Source organism: Carcharhinus amblyrhynchos, chromosome 17, assembly GCF_965287045.1.
Source record: "Carcharhinus amblyrhynchos chromosome 17, sCarAmb.v2.hapA, whole genome shotgun sequence".
Classification (NCBI taxonomy): Eukaryota; Metazoa; Chordata; class Chondrichthyes; order Carcharhiniformes; family Carcharhinidae; genus Carcharhinus; species Carcharhinus amblyrhynchos.
The window spans coordinates 36,013,605-36,032,435 of NC_137340.1; the positions used below are offsets into that span (position 1 = coordinate 36,013,605).

Sequence of the window (18,831 nt, forward strand, 5' to 3'; positions counted from 1 at the left end):
TCATGGCTGATCATCCAACTCAGTAATCTGTTCCTGCTTTTCCCCCCCACTTCTCCTTTGATCCCTTTAGCCCCAGTCTAATTCCTTCTTGAAAACATACAATGCTTTGGCCTCAAGTGCTTTCCGTGGTAGAGAATTCCGCAGGTTTACCACTCTCTGGGTGAAGAAATTTCTCCTCATTGCAATCCTAAACGGTTTACCCCTATATCCTCAGACCGTGACCCCCGGTTCTGGACTCCGCCACTTTCGGGACCATCCTTTCTGCATCTACCCTGTCTATTCCTGTTGGAATTTTATAGGTGCACAAACGTTTTTCTACACAAGGTACATCTACACAAGGTGCATGGACTATGTCTATATGGTGATCCGTGCACCGTCTCTGATCACCCATTGTTTGCCACTTCACGTTCAGAACACTTAGTATTTGAATTCTGTAACTCTTAATCCTCATTCCTAATTTGTGATCCATACCCCATTCCAAAAATTTCCTCCCTCACGACCAACTCGCCCACCCTCCCTCTTTTACGTGTCCTTTAATTAGCCCGTGTCTCTCGTTCTCACCACTCCCATCACAAACATCCTTATTTACTGAAGTAATTAAGGAAAATTATCAAATTACGATAAGGAAAAACATGAAACTTGCTTCATGCTGCTCTATTTCTCTTTGTGAAATTGAGTTTTCATTTGAGAATTAAGTTTATTTATTAGTATTACAAGTAGGCTTACATTAACACTGCAATGTATTTACTGTGAAAGATCCCCTAGTTGCCACACTCCAGCATCTGTTTGGGTACATCGAGGGAGAATTTAGCATGGCCAATGCACCTAACCAGCATGTCTTTTAAACTGTGGGAGGAAGCCAGAGCACCCAAAGGAAACCCTTGCAGACATAGGAAGAATGTATAGACGCCATATAGACTCCAAGCTGGGAATTGGACCTGGGTTCCTGGCGCTGCGAGGCAGCAGTGCTAACCACTGTGCCACCGTGCCATCCAAAAACATGGTAATGTCACCCCAGATACATAGTAAACGTAGAAAAAAGTGTCCATCAATACCTCTGAATACATCACCATTCCAGGGAGCTTGCTATGGCCTGTTGCACTTAACAGAACAGATTAGATCTAGAATACTAAATTAGAATATGCTATTTTGACTCCAACTGCTTGTCTGGGTATTTTAATCTTGACTGGCAAACATAACAACAGGAACTGAATTTTCAAGCCTGTTCTACAGGCCATTCTACAAATTTTCTTTTCATTTTTGTAGTTAACCCCCTGGTTACTTTCAGGTATAAATCAGCTGGCAATTCTCCTCACTGTTTAGCTGCTCAACCCCGTAGGTTGTTCAGCTACGAGAATGCATGGGCTATTTTACCTCCGACCTAATTGGGATCAGTGTTGCCTTTAAGACGTTGGGTGAAAAAATACAAATAATTCTTTCAGTCCTATAGAGCTATTATTTCTGTAGAAATACGTGCACGCGTTTTATAGAATTCCTACACGAATATTTAAGATCAATGCCACACATCTGCAGCATCTTTCTTTATTTCCTCAACAAGAGTATTTAAACGAACTGAAAACATTTGAGCCAAAAAAAGCTAAATGAGGGTACATTTTAAGTGAAACATGGCGTCTTCAAATACTGGTGTTGCGGAAATTAAGTTACATCAATTACCAACTCCCCAGTTTATTTTGATATAAATAGTGTTTTTGCCCAAAACAATTAGCTGAAAAATATAGACAGTGCATTCCTTTTATCCTGATTCTACACTGAACAGCCATTAATTTCTGTCAGCATTCGTTTCAGTCATCTTCCCTCTTTTGCAAAGCGTTTCCATGGTAGCTGCACTTTCCTTGGCTCCCAGCCGAGTAGATACAGTCTTGTGTCATGCAATCAACTCAAGGTGGTGGCAGAGGAGGATTGAGGGATGGGAGGGGGCACGGCATTTAGAGACAACTCATCTGTCCTTCCGTCGTCTTCTCTGAATATGGAGAAAGGCACAATGTGGAGGCAGCCTGGAAAATGCTCTCCAGTCTGAACAATCCCAATAATAAGACTCTCTGAATTCAACATCACTTCAAATTATTTCTATCACCCATACCTTGCGTACAGGGTGCTGAAGGTTCATATTATTGGAAAGGTTTCAGCCAAGGCAATTAGCATATATAATCTTTCTGTGACAACTAATCTTCCTTGATAACATAACTTTCTGAAATAAATTTGAAACTAGCTAATGTACAGACATCTTATAGAAGGCAAATACTAGACTGTTCATGGAGCTGCACTAATCCTTGCAGTTTGCAAAGTGAAATACAAAATGCTTTTTTTTCTGGGTGAGAGAGAAACAAAATATCTGAATCGTACTCAGAATACCCAGCACTTACCCCGTGTGAGCCCTGGCCTGCCAACCTCTCAGATGTAAATCCCACCAGCTAGTACCGACTTGTTTCAAATCCAGTAGACTGAAATGGCTCACAGATGTTGATCAGTCCTCAGCCTATGCACACACACACACATCCCAGCTCCAACAATCAGCAGTGATGTGGCTTCACTTCATTAGACAATACGGGTTTGCTTATCAACATAGATTTTTCAAAACCATTCCAGTAAACATGTACCAACATTTGCTGGAATAGTCCACTTTAAACAGAGGGAGAATTCAAATCAGGTAGGGGAAAGAGCCATTCATTTGTGTCAGGTTAAATGATCAAACTCGGTACTATTCAAAACAAAATTACACCTTCCCAAACAAGCCTCAGGGTTACCTTTGTATTATTCAATTTAAATTTAGCGTCAGAAAAAGCACTGCATATGAAGGATATTAAACAAATCAAATCTACACTCTAACAAGTAAGTGACATTACTAATGTCACTAATCACACCGATAACTGACCACAACACAAAAGCCATTAATATACGAGGTCTTATTGAGCTGATAAGCTCTATTATACATTGTCCTCAATTCTCCGAGCTTTAAATCTGTCCACATTGGAAAAAAAAGTTCTGCTACAGTATTTCCCACCTTGCCTTAAATCTGCTCTCATGCTTACAATACCTCATGCACTGGCTGAACTTTTATGACTGATACTGGAATAAAGAGTTTCACTTTGTTTAGGGGTTGAATCTTTCCAGTGATGGGATGAAGAGGAAGAGGAAGATACCACACATCGGCATGTATTCATGGGCTTGTCAAACATTGCCTGAGGGTGAAAAGGAGATCTATGTTGGTCCTCACAGAACATTCAAATTCCTTCAATTAGTGGTGGGATGACTCAGCAAACAAGAATAATCAGAAGAAAATACATCTTGTATCTAGTTGATAAGTGCACACCTGACCCAAACAGAACTCCAACATGCTGAACCACAACACACACTCCGTTGTAAAGAATCCTTGATCCAAGTATAACATATCAATGTAATGGCCTCATCCAAGAATAGAACAAACTCCAGTTATCCAACTTGAACATGCTCAGCATACTTAATATAATTTGATTAATCATGGGAAAAGTGTGGGATTATGGGGATAGGGGAGGGAGAGGGCTTTGGTAACACAGAAACAAAGAAGATAGGAGCAGGCAGAGGCCATGTGGCTCTTCCAGCCTGCTCTGCCATTCATTACGATCATGGTTAACCATCCAATTCAATAGCCTAACCCTGCTTTTTCCCCATAACCTTTGATCCCACTCACCCCAAGTACTACATCCAGCTGCCTCTTGAATACATTTAATGTTTTGCCATCAACTTCTTCCTGTGGTAACGAATTCCACAGGCTCACCACTCTCTGGGTGAAGAAATGTCTCCTCACCTCCGTCTGAAATGGTCTACCCTGAATCCTCAGACTTTTACCCCTGGTTCTGGACTCCCTGACATTCGGGGATATCCTCCCTGCATCTATCCTGTCTAGTCCTGTTAGAATTTTATAAATCTCTATGAGGTTCCTCCCTCATTCATCTGAACTCTAGTGAAAACAATTCTAACCTAGTCAATCTCTCTTCATACATCAGTCCTGCCATCCCTGGAACCAGCCTGGTAAACCATCACTGCACTCCGAGAGCAAAAATATCCTTCTTCACAAAACTACATATAATACTCGAGTGTGACCTCACCAAGGCCCTGTATAATTGCAACAACACATCCCTGCTCCTGTACTCAAAACCTCTCACAATGAAGGCCAACATGCCATTTGCGTTCTTTACTGCCTGCTGCACTTGCATGCTTACCTTCAATGACTGGTGCACAAGGACATCCAGATCCTGCTGCACACTCCCCTCTCCCAATTTATTCAGATTCAGATACTAATCTGCCTTCTTGTTTTTGCTTCCAAAATGAATAACCTCACACTTATTCAAATTATACTGCATCTGCCATTGGGTAGTCCACTCACCCACCTGTCCAGAACATTCTGAAGGATCTCTGCATCCTCGTCACAGTTCACCCTCTCACTCAACTTGGTATCATCTGCAAACTTTGAGATGTTACATTTTGTTCCCTCATCCAAGTCATTAATATATTTTGTGAATAGCTGGGGTTCCAGCACCAATCCCTGTGGCACCCCACTGCTTATTGCCTGCCAATTTGAAAAGCACTCATTAATTCATACTCTTTATTTCCTCTCTGCCGACCCATTTTCTGTTCATCTCATTACACTTCCCCCAATCCCATGCGCTTTAATCTTGCGCAATAATCTCTTGTGCGGGACTTTGTCAAACATTTTCTGAAAGTCCAAATATACCACATCGACTGATTCCCCCTTGCCAACAGAATTGCCAAGCATAATTTCATAAATCCATGCTGACTCAGTCTGATCCTGCCACTGCTTTTGAAATGCTCTGCTATGAAGTCCTTAATAATGGATTCGAGAATTTTCCCCACGACTGATGTTAAGCTTACTGAGCTATAATTCCCTGTTTTCTATCTATCTCCCTTTTTGAATATTAGAGCAACATTCTCTACCCTCCAATCTGCATGGGCTGTTCCAGAGTCTACAGAATCCTGGAAGATGACCATCAATGCATCCAATATTTCTAGAGCCACTTCCTTAAGTACTCTGGGTATAGATTATCAGGCCTTTGGGATTTATCTATCTTCAATCCCATCAATTTTCCCAGCACCATTTCTCTACTAATATTGATCTCTCTCAGTTCTTCCCTTTCACCAAGTCTGGCATTTGACTTGTGTTTTTTTTTGTGAAGATAAAACGAAAGTACGTATTCAGTTGCTCAGCCATTTCTTTGTCCTCTATTATACACGCCCCCATTTCTGTCTGTAGGGGGCTTACATTTGTCTTCACCAACCTCTTTCTCTTCACATATCTATAGAAACTCTTAGGGCCTGATTTACCATCACATTGCACCCGGTTTTGGGCGCAAAAACTTGGTAAAGTCGGACGTTGAGGCGGGTAGCACGATCTGCGCCCACCTCCACACTGGTTCCTCCTTTACCAAGGCCCAAAAGTAGCCATGATTGGGACTATGCCTGGAACTGGCACGACAGCCATTTAAATGTATTTGCATGCATTTAAATTGACTGAATGGGCTGATCGCTCAACCTTACCAGCACTTCCCCCTTTATCACCACATTCGCCCATCCAGAAAAAGACATGCTCCACAAACATCCGATTTGGACGCTCAAGCTCGTGAAGAGATAAGTGCTGAGTGTCCAACAACTCTGTGCATGTGATTGGTGGGGAGGCCCACTAACACTCTGTTGAGATCAATGAGGGGTGAAGGGGGGGTCCGCTGCCAGTCTGCCTGAGATCAGTGAGGGGAAAGGGGAGGGTCTGCTGCCACTCTGCCCATGATTAGTGAGGGGGAAGAGGGGTCCACTGTCACTCTGCCTGTGATCAGTGAGGGGGAAGAGGGGTCCGCCGTCACTCTGCCTGTGATCAGTGAGGGGGAAGGGGGGTATGCTGCCACTCTGCCCATGGTTAGTGAAGGGGTGGGGGGGGGGGTTTGCTGCCAAGCTGCCTGTGATCAGCGAGGGGGAAGGGGGGTATGCTGCCACTCTGCCCATGATTAGTGAAGGGGTGGGGGGGGGGGGGGGGGGGGGGGGTTTGCTGCCAAGCTGCCTGTGATCAGTGAGGGGGAAGGGGCGTCCGCTGCCACTCTGCCTGAGATCAGTGAGGTGGGGGGGGGCCCACAATCGGGGGGAGTGGGGTTTTAAGGGGGTCAGTAAGGTTGTGGGGGTGGGCTAATGAATGTGGAGGCCGGGGAAGGCATTATCCGGCCTAGGAATGATGTGGCGGGGAGCCGCATTCTATCATTTTTTCCGAGCATGCGCAGTTGGAGGTGCCGATCGGAGCTGTAGGATTCTGGGTGTGTTAAGCCCCGTCCACAGGCTTCTGCAGCGCAATTCAGAATTGCTGATATTTTTTCAGGCAGTGTGCGCATTGGGGGCGCCTGAGAACCGGTCTAAAAATCAGATCTGAAACATTACCAGTTTCAAGTCTGCCCAGCACTTAGAATTAAAGTGGTAAAGTAGGACCCTTAGTGTCAGTCTTTATGTTTGCTACAAGCTTACTTTCGCACTGTATTTCCCCCTTCTTTGCTGAATTCTAAACTGAATTCCAATCCGCAGACTTATTATTTTTCTTGGCCAATCTCTATGCTTCTTCCTTAGATTGAATACTATCTCTAATTTCCTTCGTAAACCATGGATTGGCCCTCTTACCCATTTTGCTCTTGTGCCAGACAGGAATAACCAGTTGCTGCAGTTCCCCCATGCATTCCTTGAATGTTTGCCATTGCCTATCCACAGTCATCCCTTTAAGTAACTCTCCCCAATCTATCAAGGCCAACTCACGCCTCATACCCTCAAAGTTTCCTGAATTAAGATTCAGCACTCTGGTCTCCAAATCAACTACTTCACTCTCCATCTTGATAAAAAATTCTCTCATGTTATGGTCACTCATCCCCAAGGGGTCTCGTACTGTTAAACTGGCAATGCTTCCCTTCTCATTACACAGTACCCAGTCTAAGATGGCCTGCTCTCTAGTTGGTTCCTCCACATATTGGTCAAGAAAACTATCCTGTATACACTCCAGGAATTCCTTCCCTATTGCATTATGGCTAATTTGATTTGCCCAATCTATGTGCAAATTAAAATTACCCATGATCACCGATATTCCCTTATCACATACATCTCTAGTTTCATCATTAATGCCATTTCCAACATCACCACTGCAGTGTGGGGTCTATATATGACATCCACTAATACATTTTGCCCCTTGGTATTTCTCAACTCTACCCATACAGACTCCACGTCGTCGTGCTCAGGTGTAACCCGTCCAATTTGTACAGGTCCCACCTTCCCCCAGAACCACTCGCAATGCCCCAGGAATCTGAAATCCTCCCCCTAACACCATCTCTTCAGCATTTATTTATCCAATATATCCTATTATTTCTATTCTGACTAGCATGTGGCACCAGTAGTAATCCTAAGATTACTACTAAGATTGTCCGATTTCTTAACTTTCTTCCTAGCTCTCTTATTCTGCTTTTAGGACCTCATCCCTTTTTTCACCTATGTCATTTGTACCGATGTGTACCATACCTTTGGCTATTTACCCTCCTCCTCCAGAATGTCCTGTATCCACTCTAAGACATTCTTGACTCTCGCACCAGGTAGGCAACATACCATCCTGGAGTCTCGTTGCAGCTACAGAAATACCTGTCTATTCCCCTTACAATGCTCTGTCAGAGAGTTGGTGTGGATTCGATGGGCCAAATGGCCTCTTCTGCACTATGGGGATTCTATGATAATCAGCGCATTATCAAGAGTAAACTGGAGGCAGTGGTACATTTGAACAACCTGATCAGCTTCCCGTGAGATACAAGATTTGTTTCTCTTTGTTTCAGTGCACTTTGTATGAATTATTTTAAAAACTGGCTATTTCACCTCCAGCTTATATGAACTCTCAACCAACTAATCGTGATCAAACTAGTTATGTACTTCACTCACAATAAGATCATTCAAAGATTGTTTTAAATTATAATATTGTCTAAAGTTGTGACAGTGATGACTTGTCACATCTCACTCTGAAAATAATTATGCGAGCGCCGACACAAAAGATGGCAAACTTGTTTCACACAAGTCATGTTGCTGATAACCGGCACCTATTGTTTACAGCACCAAGGTTGACAGAAACGACTAGGCATTTCCACATTCAATTAGTCAACAAAATAAAATTGAGAGAGCTGGAGAAAACAAAGAGTCCACAGTCGGTTAACAGCAGTGACACAATAGGAATTGTATAATATTACAAAGTATTTACAGCACAGAATCAGGTCACTGAATCCAGGAGCTTCATGGACACAAGCAGTGCGGCTAAGAGCTAACGTTTTACAAATGATGATAATTCCAAAAATAAATGTGTATAAAGACCTAAAAATTCTCTCCATTACATTCGTAAATAGTGAAACCATGTATCTGAAGGGACAGAAGGATAATAATGTTGTAAAGCCGCTAATCATACGCAATTTATTTATACTTTTCCAATTGATTATAAAATGGGGTCACAATCTACTGGGTCTTGAATCTTGCATTCAATGGTTGGATAGACTTGTCTGAACCTTTACCTCTGACTTGATCAAAGTATGCAGGGAGGTGTATCACTTACACTCTAACTGCAGGCTCCCTGTGCCATCAACAATACATCTGAGCTACTACCTAATTCCAAAGGCTACAAGTAGTCATAAATGAATGGCAGAACATTGATAGGTATTCACAATCCTCCCCACCTCCAGGAGAGGGAGGGAGAGAGAGAGAGAGAGAGAGAACGCAGTAATTCCATTGGTCCCCTTCGTGTTGGCCTTAAATTCGAAATGAGCATTCAAAAAAATAAATTCTGTGGTTTTCATGGGGGTAGGGGAGAGCAGGTGGTCCCAGAATATAGGCCCTTTGGTGAGCCCTGTTACCAAATGGCAACCTGGTATATGTAGCATGTTTATAAGGGCCTCACTGTAGCCCATGTTATACCCAATCCTCTGGCAGTATCAGAGAAATTGCCAAGCCTGATTGTGAAGACACAGACTAGGATGCTTTGACGGAGACTGTTTACTGCATGTCACAGAGATTACCTCTCCACTCTAACACCCTCCCCCCAGCGCTGGCTGGTGCTTTACATATACATCTGAGTATAATTAATTAATCAATATCCAACCACTCTTCACCTCGTTAAACTACCAGGTATTTAGGTCTGTCAACATAACCTATTACATACAAACAGATTTCCGTCTTATTAAATTAAGTTGATATGCAAACAAAAACTATTCAGAGAAAAAAATGCAGAATTATAATATACATTATCTTATTATACAATCAATCTTTAATGTGCTCTACATTCCCCCACCACCTTGAAAACAAAAAATTGCAATAAGTTTACAACATAAAAATTTCCTCATTTGTCAGAATTCACAAGGCTTCCTTCTTTGAGAATGTCAAATATTTTCTTTGGGTAAACAGTTATTTTCTTGAAACAATCTGACATTTGGTTACTTGCTTCAACCTATTTTAGTTTGGAAATTTCCTTCCTTTCCAACATCTCTTTATCCTTGCGAGATCAATCCTCAGCTTCCCAGAGCAAATGATTATCTACATAGCGTTCCATTGGCACATTTCCCCCCAGTTGCCCTTTACATAGGAGTTATTGTAAAATACTCAATAAATACATAAACATATCTGTTGCTCCTACTGGCACAATTGTCTCCTTGGCTTAGGTGCTTTTAACTATTCCCTTTATGCTCATTTCTTCATTTTATCATTTCTTCCCAATAAATCCTGCTGTACTTGAATAACTATCAGGAAGGATAGTGAGGTATCAGTAAAAATAACTAATTTCATCCTTGCACATTGCCCAGATCTGGAAATCTGAGTGCACATTCTACTAAACTTAATTTCTTCAATCTGCTTTTGCACTTCCCCAACAGGAGCAGAGGTGGCATGATGACACACTGGTTAGCATTGCTGCCTCACAGTGCTAGGGACCTGGGTTCGATTCCTGGCTCCAGTCACTAGCTGTGTGGAGTTTGCATGTTCTCCCTGTGTCAGCATGGGTTTCCTCTCGGTGCTCCAGTTTCCTCCCACCGTCCAAAAAATGTGCCGAATAGATGCATTGACCCGAATAGGTGCGGAAATGTGGCAACGAGGGGAATTTCACAGTAACTTCATAACAGCGTTAATGTAAACCCACTTGTGACAAATAAAGTATTAAAAAAAACTTTATTTCAGCATGGTGCTCAATTCTAATATATCATAGCACACATCTGATCTAGTTAGCGTTCAGAACCAGGATAATTACCCAATTAAACCTCTTGATTCATCTGCTCCTTCCTTGCCTGTACAGTCTTTCTTTTGTGGGGATCGCGTCCAAATTATCGGGATCACATTAACATTTTCTAGGTAAAAATGGTTGAGTCAGGGTTATTCCCAACTAAATCTGACTAATATCCAATCTTCCAACTTCCAATTTTGAATTGCTTCACAATTTTATTACAAATGTCTTAAATGCCACAGACCCTGCACTCCCACAGGAAATCACTGAGGTGCATTAAGAAAATGCCCACTAGTTTTCCTTCAGAACATGAGTAAGACATTGCTGGATCTGGTTTTAGCTGAAGACAACCAACTTTTAGTGGAATGCTTCATGCATTAATGTGAGACTGGGTTATTATTCATTCAGTTATTCTGAAAGAAGGAAAAGCAGGAAGTGTTCTAGAATATCAGCTGAACAACTGATCGCTGATTCAGGAGTCTCATGTCTGGCACGTGATTCACATAGGAGGCATTTTTCATTGATTTGATTTGATTTATTATTGTCACATGTATTAGTATACAGAGAAAAATATTGTTTCTTGCGTGCTGTACAGACAAAGCATACCAGTCATTGAGAAAGAAAGGAGTGCAGAATGTAGTGTTACAGTCACAGCTAAGGTGTAGAGAAAGATCAACATAGTGCGAGGTAGGTCCTCTCAAAAGTCTGATGGGAGAAACCATTCTTGAGTCGGTTGGTACGTGACCTCAGACTTTTGTATCTTTCTCCCGACGGAAGAAGGTGGAAGAGAGATTGTCTGGGGTGCATGGAGTCCTTAATTATGCTAGCTGCTTTTCCGTGACAGCGAGAAGTGTAGACAGAGTCAATAAATGGGAGGCCAGTTTGTGAGATAGACTGGGCTACATTCATAGAATCTTTACATTACAGAAGGAGGCTATTCGGCCCATCAAGTCTGTATCGACCACAATCCCATCCAGGCCCTATTCTTACAATGCCATGTATTTACCCTGCTAATCCCTCTGACACTAGGGTCAATTTAGCATGGCCAATCAACCTGACATCTTTGGACAGTGGGAGGGGAGCAGAGCGAACCCACACAGACATAGGGAGAATGTGCAAACTCCATACAAACAGTGACCCGAGGCTGGAATTGAACCTGGGACCCTGGTGCTATGAGGCAGCAATGCTCACCACCATGCCACCATGCCACAACCCTTTATAGTTCCTTGCGATCTTGGGCAGAGCAGGATCCATACCAAGCTGTGATACAACCAGAAAGAATGCTTTTTATGGTGCATTTTTAAAAGTTGGAGAGAATCATATCTCTTTTGTTTTGTTGACGTTGAGGAAGAGGTTATTGTTATTGCACCAGTTCACCAGATTCTCTATCTCATTCCTGTACTCTGTCTTGTCATTGTTTGAGATCCCACTCACTACGGTGGTATCAACAAACTTGAAAAGTGAGTTGAAGGGGAATTTGGCCACACAGTCATAGGTGTATAAGGAGTATAGAGGACACAGTCTTGTGGGGCACCAGTGTTGAGGGTGTTCATGGAGGAGGTGTTGTTGCCTAGCCTTACTGATTGCAGTCTGTGAGTTAGGAAGTTCAGGATCCAATTGCAGAGGGAAGAGCTGAGGCCCAGGCCACAGAGTTTGGAGATGAGTTTTGTTGGAATAATGACATTGAAGGCTGAGCTGCAGTCAATAAGTAGGAGTCTGACATAGATGTCCTTGTTGTCTAGGTGTTCCACGGTTGAATGCAGGGCCAGGGGGATGGTGTCTGCTGTGCACCTATTGCGGCGATAGGTGAACTGTGTTGGATCCAGGCAATCCGGGAGGCTGGAATTAATTCATGCCATGACGAAGCTTTCAAAGCACCTCATAATGGTTGAAGTGTGCCATGCCCTCAGGCAAAAGCTGCATCTTTCAACTTATCCGGTTGTGTTTTTAAACTTCATGATACCTTTGCTGTTACTGACAATATTTGCAACATTGTCAGAAACTGCTTACGATCAAAGTCACTTGATTGCAAGACTGTGTGGAGCTGGTAAAACAGATACTTCAGGTTAAAAATGTATATGCAATCCCCATCTAACCAAACTGATTGCCGATACTTCAGGACAGTGGAATTCTCACTGCGTTAAATGACTCAATGAAATATAAGCGAAACACATCTTGCTCAAATCTGAGCAAAGTCTTTGAAGAACAAAGGCCAGTGCAGCTAAGCCATTACATGGTGTAACAGTGCTACCCTGTGGTTATCACCTAGCTTTGATGTATTTCTCCATGTTCAGCTACACATTCAAATAATAATATCACAGCAAAGAAATGCCAGTGTTATTTTCATTTAGTAAATACCATCCTGTGATTACAAAAGCATAAACATTGAAGTGACTATATTGAAGGGAACAAAAACAGAAAAATGCTGGAAAATCTCAGGAGGTCTGCCAGCATCTGTGGAGAGACAGTACAGCCAACATTTTGAGTCTAGATGACCCTTCATCAGAGCTGGAGCAATCACTCTGTGTCTAATTGACCCTTTGTCAGAGTCCAGAGCCAGATGCTGTCAAACCTGCTGAGATTTTCCAGCATTTTTCCATATTTGTTTCAGATTTCAGCATTTGCAATATTTTGCGTTCATCATCTTGAAGGGGAGACTGATTCTAACCTTTCCACTGATTTTTAAATAAGAACGCTCCCAAACGGAAGGCTAACTAATGCCAATGCCAACATGTTTGAAGGAGCTCCTTTTATGTTAACTATCACTGGTAATTAAATACTACATTAGATTTATAAGAAAGACAAAAGGAATGCTGGAAATTCACTCCATATATTTCTCAGCATCAATTAGGGGAGAATATTTGATAATATTTTATGTGAAAGCCCTTTTGCCAGAATAAAGGTTGCAGGTTTTTTTGTTTGTATTTGAGATATGTAGCCGTCTTTTTTATTCTATGAGATTATTGATAGGCCTCTATGACAGAATGCTATCATTTCACATGAAACATGGATTTCTCAATTGATTGCTGGGCTAATCAAGGACAGGGCGATATCCAGTCACAATGGAACAGTGGGCCACATTCTAGATATCTGTCTGTTCGGAGCAGGAGAATGGGTGACACTGTGGGATACAATTGATTCAATGGGCCACATGCTGGACTACAAAAGCCTTCACAACAATGATCAACATGCAGCTTCTCCACCTTTCCTCACACAATGTAACGATCCGCTGATAAAGCAAATGTCTAAACAGAAAAATCAAATAGCCCCAAAAAGAGGCAACAATGAAACTAACACAGGTATTTGATGACTGGTTCTATTATTCGGGGAATACAAGTTCTGTATCTGAATTAAATTGCGAGTTATCAGCATTCAATAATTACATAATGTAAGTCCCATCAATCCGTTCAGAGTCGTAACTGATGATAATGATTTCAATGTAAAATATTGAACCTTTACCCAGTCCAAATTGAAGCCAAAATAAAGGTTTGGTCTATAATTAAGAAATAGCATAATTCTAATCATCAAAAAAGCCTTGGCCATTGAGTTACAAGGAGGTGGAGACAATAAGCCTTGGTAGCTACATCACATCAGTACAAGATGCACCAACCTGAAGTCCCTGATGCTCACCCTGTCAAAGCATGTAGGTTCAGAGAGGAACCTTTTCAGTTGCACAACAATGACAAAAATCAATGCTGCTGGATTGTCCAGCTGACCTATAGGGCTGGGTTTTCCCAGCAGTAAAGTAGACCCACTGCTGGAACCAAAAGCAAGACCCATGCCTCTGTGGGATGCAAGGCATAATTTTGCTGTCTTTGGGGGGGGGGGGGGGGGGGGGGGGGGGGGGAAAGAGGGAGTGTGTGCGCTGAGGCTGCAGCAAGGAGAGGACTTCTCCATTTTGAGGCATCATGAAAGTAAAAGGTGCATTCTTCTGAACTGGAATCTGCAACACTGGAGGAGTTCTACTGCTCTGGTTCCAGAAGACCACAAGAAATTCTAAACTTGAATTTCAATGGAGATAAAAAGCAACAGGGAAAATAATGACTCTGAACCAGGGAGGTTCTCATTAGAAAGGTCTCTCCACAGAGAAGCAGGGAATGTGGGGGAACTTCATGTTGCAGGAACTACTCACGGGACTTCTCTCTGTGACAATAGCCCTTTAACATTACTGATTATTTCTGCTATGGTCAGTGCAATTGTACTTTCAGTATGTTTATGCTGAATGTTCCAGCAGCTTTCATTTGGAATGGTGATGGTCTGCTGATTAAAGCCTTATTCAGCTTCAGGATTTACCAGATCAGCATAAAACGCACCAGAATATTTATCATGACCATTAATGGGTTATGAAATAGCTGTTAAGGTCCAGTACCTGATTTGCTCTTATATTATTTAGACTTTTCACACAGCAACAAAAACTCCTCATCATTTATCAGCATGAAGTCAATGGAAAAGAAATTTGTGGACAATGTAAGATGGAGTGCCGATTCACTATAACAGCGTTTCATTGGTGATGGTCAATTAATTATCAAGTAATTGAATTAATTAAATCATATTGAAAGAAGTTAGCATCATCATGTTGAAACAGAACAGAACAATAGCAGCGATCATGGGAAAGCCTTTCCATGTGGAATTCTGAATCCACCATCAGGCTGCACAGATGCCCGCGCTGTGAGAGAAGCAGTCACTCTTAGTGATTTTCCCTAGGGTGGCCAATTAATATCCAGGGACGTAGGCTGGCTGACCAATTATATATAGTGGACAGACTCTTGAGGCTGGAGGACCAGAGGCCTGCTAATTAGGGCAGCATGGTGGCACAATGGTTAGCACTGCTGCTTCACAGCGGCAAGGACCCTGGTTCGATTCCAGCTTTGGGTGACTTTCTGTATGGAGTCTGCACGTTCTCCCCTCTTGTCTGCATGGGTTTCCTCCAAGGCTCTGGTTTCCTCCCACAGTCCTAAAGCCATGCAGATTAGGTGGATTGACCATGTTAAATAGCCCCTTCATGTCAGTGGGACTAGCTATGGTAATACATGGGGTTATGAAGGTAGGGCCTGGTTGGGCCAAATGGCCTCCTTCTGCACTGTAGGGATTCTATAACTTGAAAGGAGCAACACGGTGTAATGAGAGGGACCAAGGGGCAGGGCATTTCAAAATGGAAGTGCCCTCTTTCCAATTTAAAGAAACATTTAAATAAAGAATTATATTTTACAGCTAGGCCACCATGCAGAGTAGTCAGAAGGGTGGGGGCCTAGACTGGAGGACCCCCAGTAGGGTGCCCTGCAGCTGCTGCATTACTCAGGCAGAGTAATGCAGCAGCATTACTGCTTCTGGGAGGGCTTCTGGGCCTACCTGGAGCATTGGCATCCTGGACACTGAAAGACAAGCAGAAAAATCCAGTTGGCCTCCTGTAACTGGCTCTTGACCCTTGATAACCTTAGTCAGTAGCCAATTCTCCACCCCCATCAGTGGCCTGGGGTTGGGGGCGGGGGGATGTTAACCAGGAGCGGGATGGAGGAGTTGGGGAGTCAGTATGCAGTCTAGTACAGCTTGATTACTGCACACCCATCTCAATTCTGGCCCAGGCCAAAGCTAAAAGTTAAGGCTCAATATTTTTGTAACTGCCATTTTTCACTTCCCCTGGGTCAAGCAAGTTGTTCCAAAAAAAAAATAGGTTTTGCAGCCAAATATCCCAAGACATTTCACACAATACATGACTTTTTGAGGTTCAGAGTGGACTGTTGATACGTTGGTCATTGATCTCGCACAGACAGCCATACAATCAAGAACCAGGCTTCAGGTACTGCCTCACAGCATAAATGGACAACTTCACTAACATATGACTTGGCGCCTGTGCTCAATTCTAATTTCAGCCCAGCTGTGTATTGTGTGAATCAACTTTGAAAAACAATACAGCCTCGATTAAATAACCTAGTCATTCACTAGTTGTCATACCCTCTATATAGTAGGAAATATCTGGAATATAATCTATGTCAAATGAATTGATCATATATTGTTGGCTAAAAAAAAGTTCATACGTTACATTTTACTTGACAAACTTCAAAAAGTCTCTTAACACAAGGGAAATCAGCACAATGAGTACTAACAGTTTCACCACAAAGCTGTCAACCATGATTTATGTTTCATTTTATTAGTTTTGTTTATTTATTACTGTCAAAAGTAGGCTTACGTTAACACTGCAATGAAGTTATTGTGAAAATCCCCTCGTCACCACACTCCGGCGCCTGTTTGGATAAACTGAGGGAAAATTTGGCACGGTCAACGCACCTAACCAGCACGTCTTTCAGGCTGCGAGAGGAAACAGGAGCATTCAGAGGAAATCGGGGAGACTTTGCACAGACAGCAACCCAAACCAGGAATCAAACCCGGGTCCCTGGTGCTGTGACGCAGCAGTGCTAACCACTGTGCATAGGTATGTAATGTAATGTTCTGAGCATTCATGGCACTTTTTCATAAAGAGCTCCTTTGAAAATATAAACAAAGTACCTCAGATTCACGAGAACAGAGAATATATATTTTCACCCAGTTGAGATTCGTGTGGGAAATCTGTCCTCAGAGGAATGATGACAGCCTGCCTACTGATACAATCTCTTAAAAGCAAGTTGTCCCTACCTCCAAGACCTTTCCAGTTATGAACTTGCCGCAGTCTTCACATTTCACACCAAACAGATTCTGATAATCCTGTTCGCAATAGGGAGCTCCATCCCTATCAGGGATTTGTGGGTAAAAGGAAAAAAGACAAATTAGAATAATATAGAAAAGTAACGCAATTGATATAAATAAGATTGGAAGTTAAACTCTTATAAATTTATATCATAATGAGATTTAAATGTCATATACAAAAGATTAACATTGATCTCCTAAATATCAATACCACCAATTTTAATAAGATACCCATTTACACTCACATTTCAATAGAAGGGTAGATATTAAAACATGAGACTCATATCCACTGAAGTTTTACACAGCAATTTTTTTTAAACAATAAAATCAATTTAATCATGTTTTTTCCTTAAAAATGTTTGTGAGATCACAGGACAATTATGGTTAAGGAAATCCATTGGTCCACGTTAACTCAATTGTGTTGTAAATTGTTTCTGCTTCACAACCTGTCTCGGAGAATCAGTGCTGGGTTTGATTGCTCACTAGGCTGAAGAACGGCTCACTGACAAGTTATCTCTGCTAAGTGATTTAGAAAGATCACTTATGTGCAATTCCAGTATGTCTAATACTGAAATTTTCCTTTTAGCTTAATTAATTTTTACTAATCATAGAATCCCTACAGTGCAGCAGAGACCATTTGGCCCATCGAGACTACACCAACTCTCCGTCAGAGTAACTGACCCAGGCCCTCTCCCCCACCCCATCCTATTAACCTCACACATTTCCCTTGGCCAATCCATCTAGCCTTCATCTTTGCACTGTATGTGAAAACCAAAGCATCTGGCGAAAACCCACGCAGACATGGGGAGAACATACAAACTCCACACAGACAGTCACCCAAGGCCAGAATTGAACCTAGTTCCCTGGTGTGAGGCAGCAGTACCAACCACTGTGCCACCATACTGCCCATAATATTCCCAACACTTCCCCTTCAACATTCAAATAATCCTACTGTTAGTAATGCATAATGAAATATTAGTTATTGGACATCAAAATTCAAATATGAATAAAGGAAGTTAGCCTTCAGATTCCGTGCACCTAAATATACAGTAGAATTAGCACTTACTTGCTGATGTACTCCCCAGTAAGGACCTTCCCACAGGCCTTACACTTGAAGCACCCCAGGTGCCACTGTCTCTCAAGAGCCAGTAAAGCTTGTCCATTTTTAATATCTCTGCCACAGCCTGCACAATCTGAAAGCAAAAAAAGGCCTTTGTGAGAAGTAATTCTAACTGATAAAATGTGATCTTCATGCAGACGTTCTAGAATATCTGACATTACCAAAGCTCTTGTATAAATTACCTAAGTATTTGAATGCCGAAGAATCAGAACAGTTCATACATAAATGCTTAACACACTTGCATATTATCCTATGAGCATCACTTTTATACAAGAAAGACCATTCTCGTCCAACTCATTGAGAGAAGGCTTAAGGGTTTGGGAGGTTTCATTACAGTCAGAAATGTGAAAAAGAAAATCAAACCGTGAGCACAAAAATAATATAAAATTATTTAGCAAAAATTATTTAACAATGATTGAGGGTAAGTGTTTTAAAATAACTTGAACAGTTTAAAAATGGTTTAGCAAGTGAACTCTGTCAAAGCTGAGCCTATAGTCCAACGCCGGCATCTCCACATCAAGCTGAGCCTGACAGACCAGGAGAATCCAGATTCAATCAATTGTCTGTGCAAGGCTGAATTCAGAGGTCACAGCTAGGTTAAGAAGGTGGAAATTGCCCAAGGCTCCAAACACCGCTGAGTTTTACCCTGTCACCCTTCGGGAAAAGTGGTCATTATTTATGGACAGGATGAAGCTTGGCTGATGCCACCCAAGAAAAACAAGCTTAATCCACGTGTAGTCCTGAATTGTTCACAATTATA

At 42.1% G+C, this 18,831-nt stretch overlaps 1 protein-coding gene across 10 annotated transcripts in view; it reads right to left on the minus strand.

Moving 5' to 3' along the window:
• Positions 1-18,831, minus strand: part of ablim1b (actin binding LIM protein 1b) — a 385,473-nt gene that overhangs the window by 101,568 nt on the left and 265,074 nt on the right. For all 10 annotated transcript variants that reach the window (XM_080205827.1, XM_080205823.1, XM_080205821.1 and 7 more), the window contains exons 5-6: positions 18,018-18,144; positions 16,901-16,994 (exon numbers count right to left, since the gene is read on the minus strand). In XM_080205827.1, coding sequence (XP_080061953.1) covers positions 16,901-16,994; positions 18,018-18,144 — 221 coding nt within the window. The remainder of the gene's footprint in view (positions 1-16,900; positions 16,995-18,017; positions 18,145-18,831) is intronic.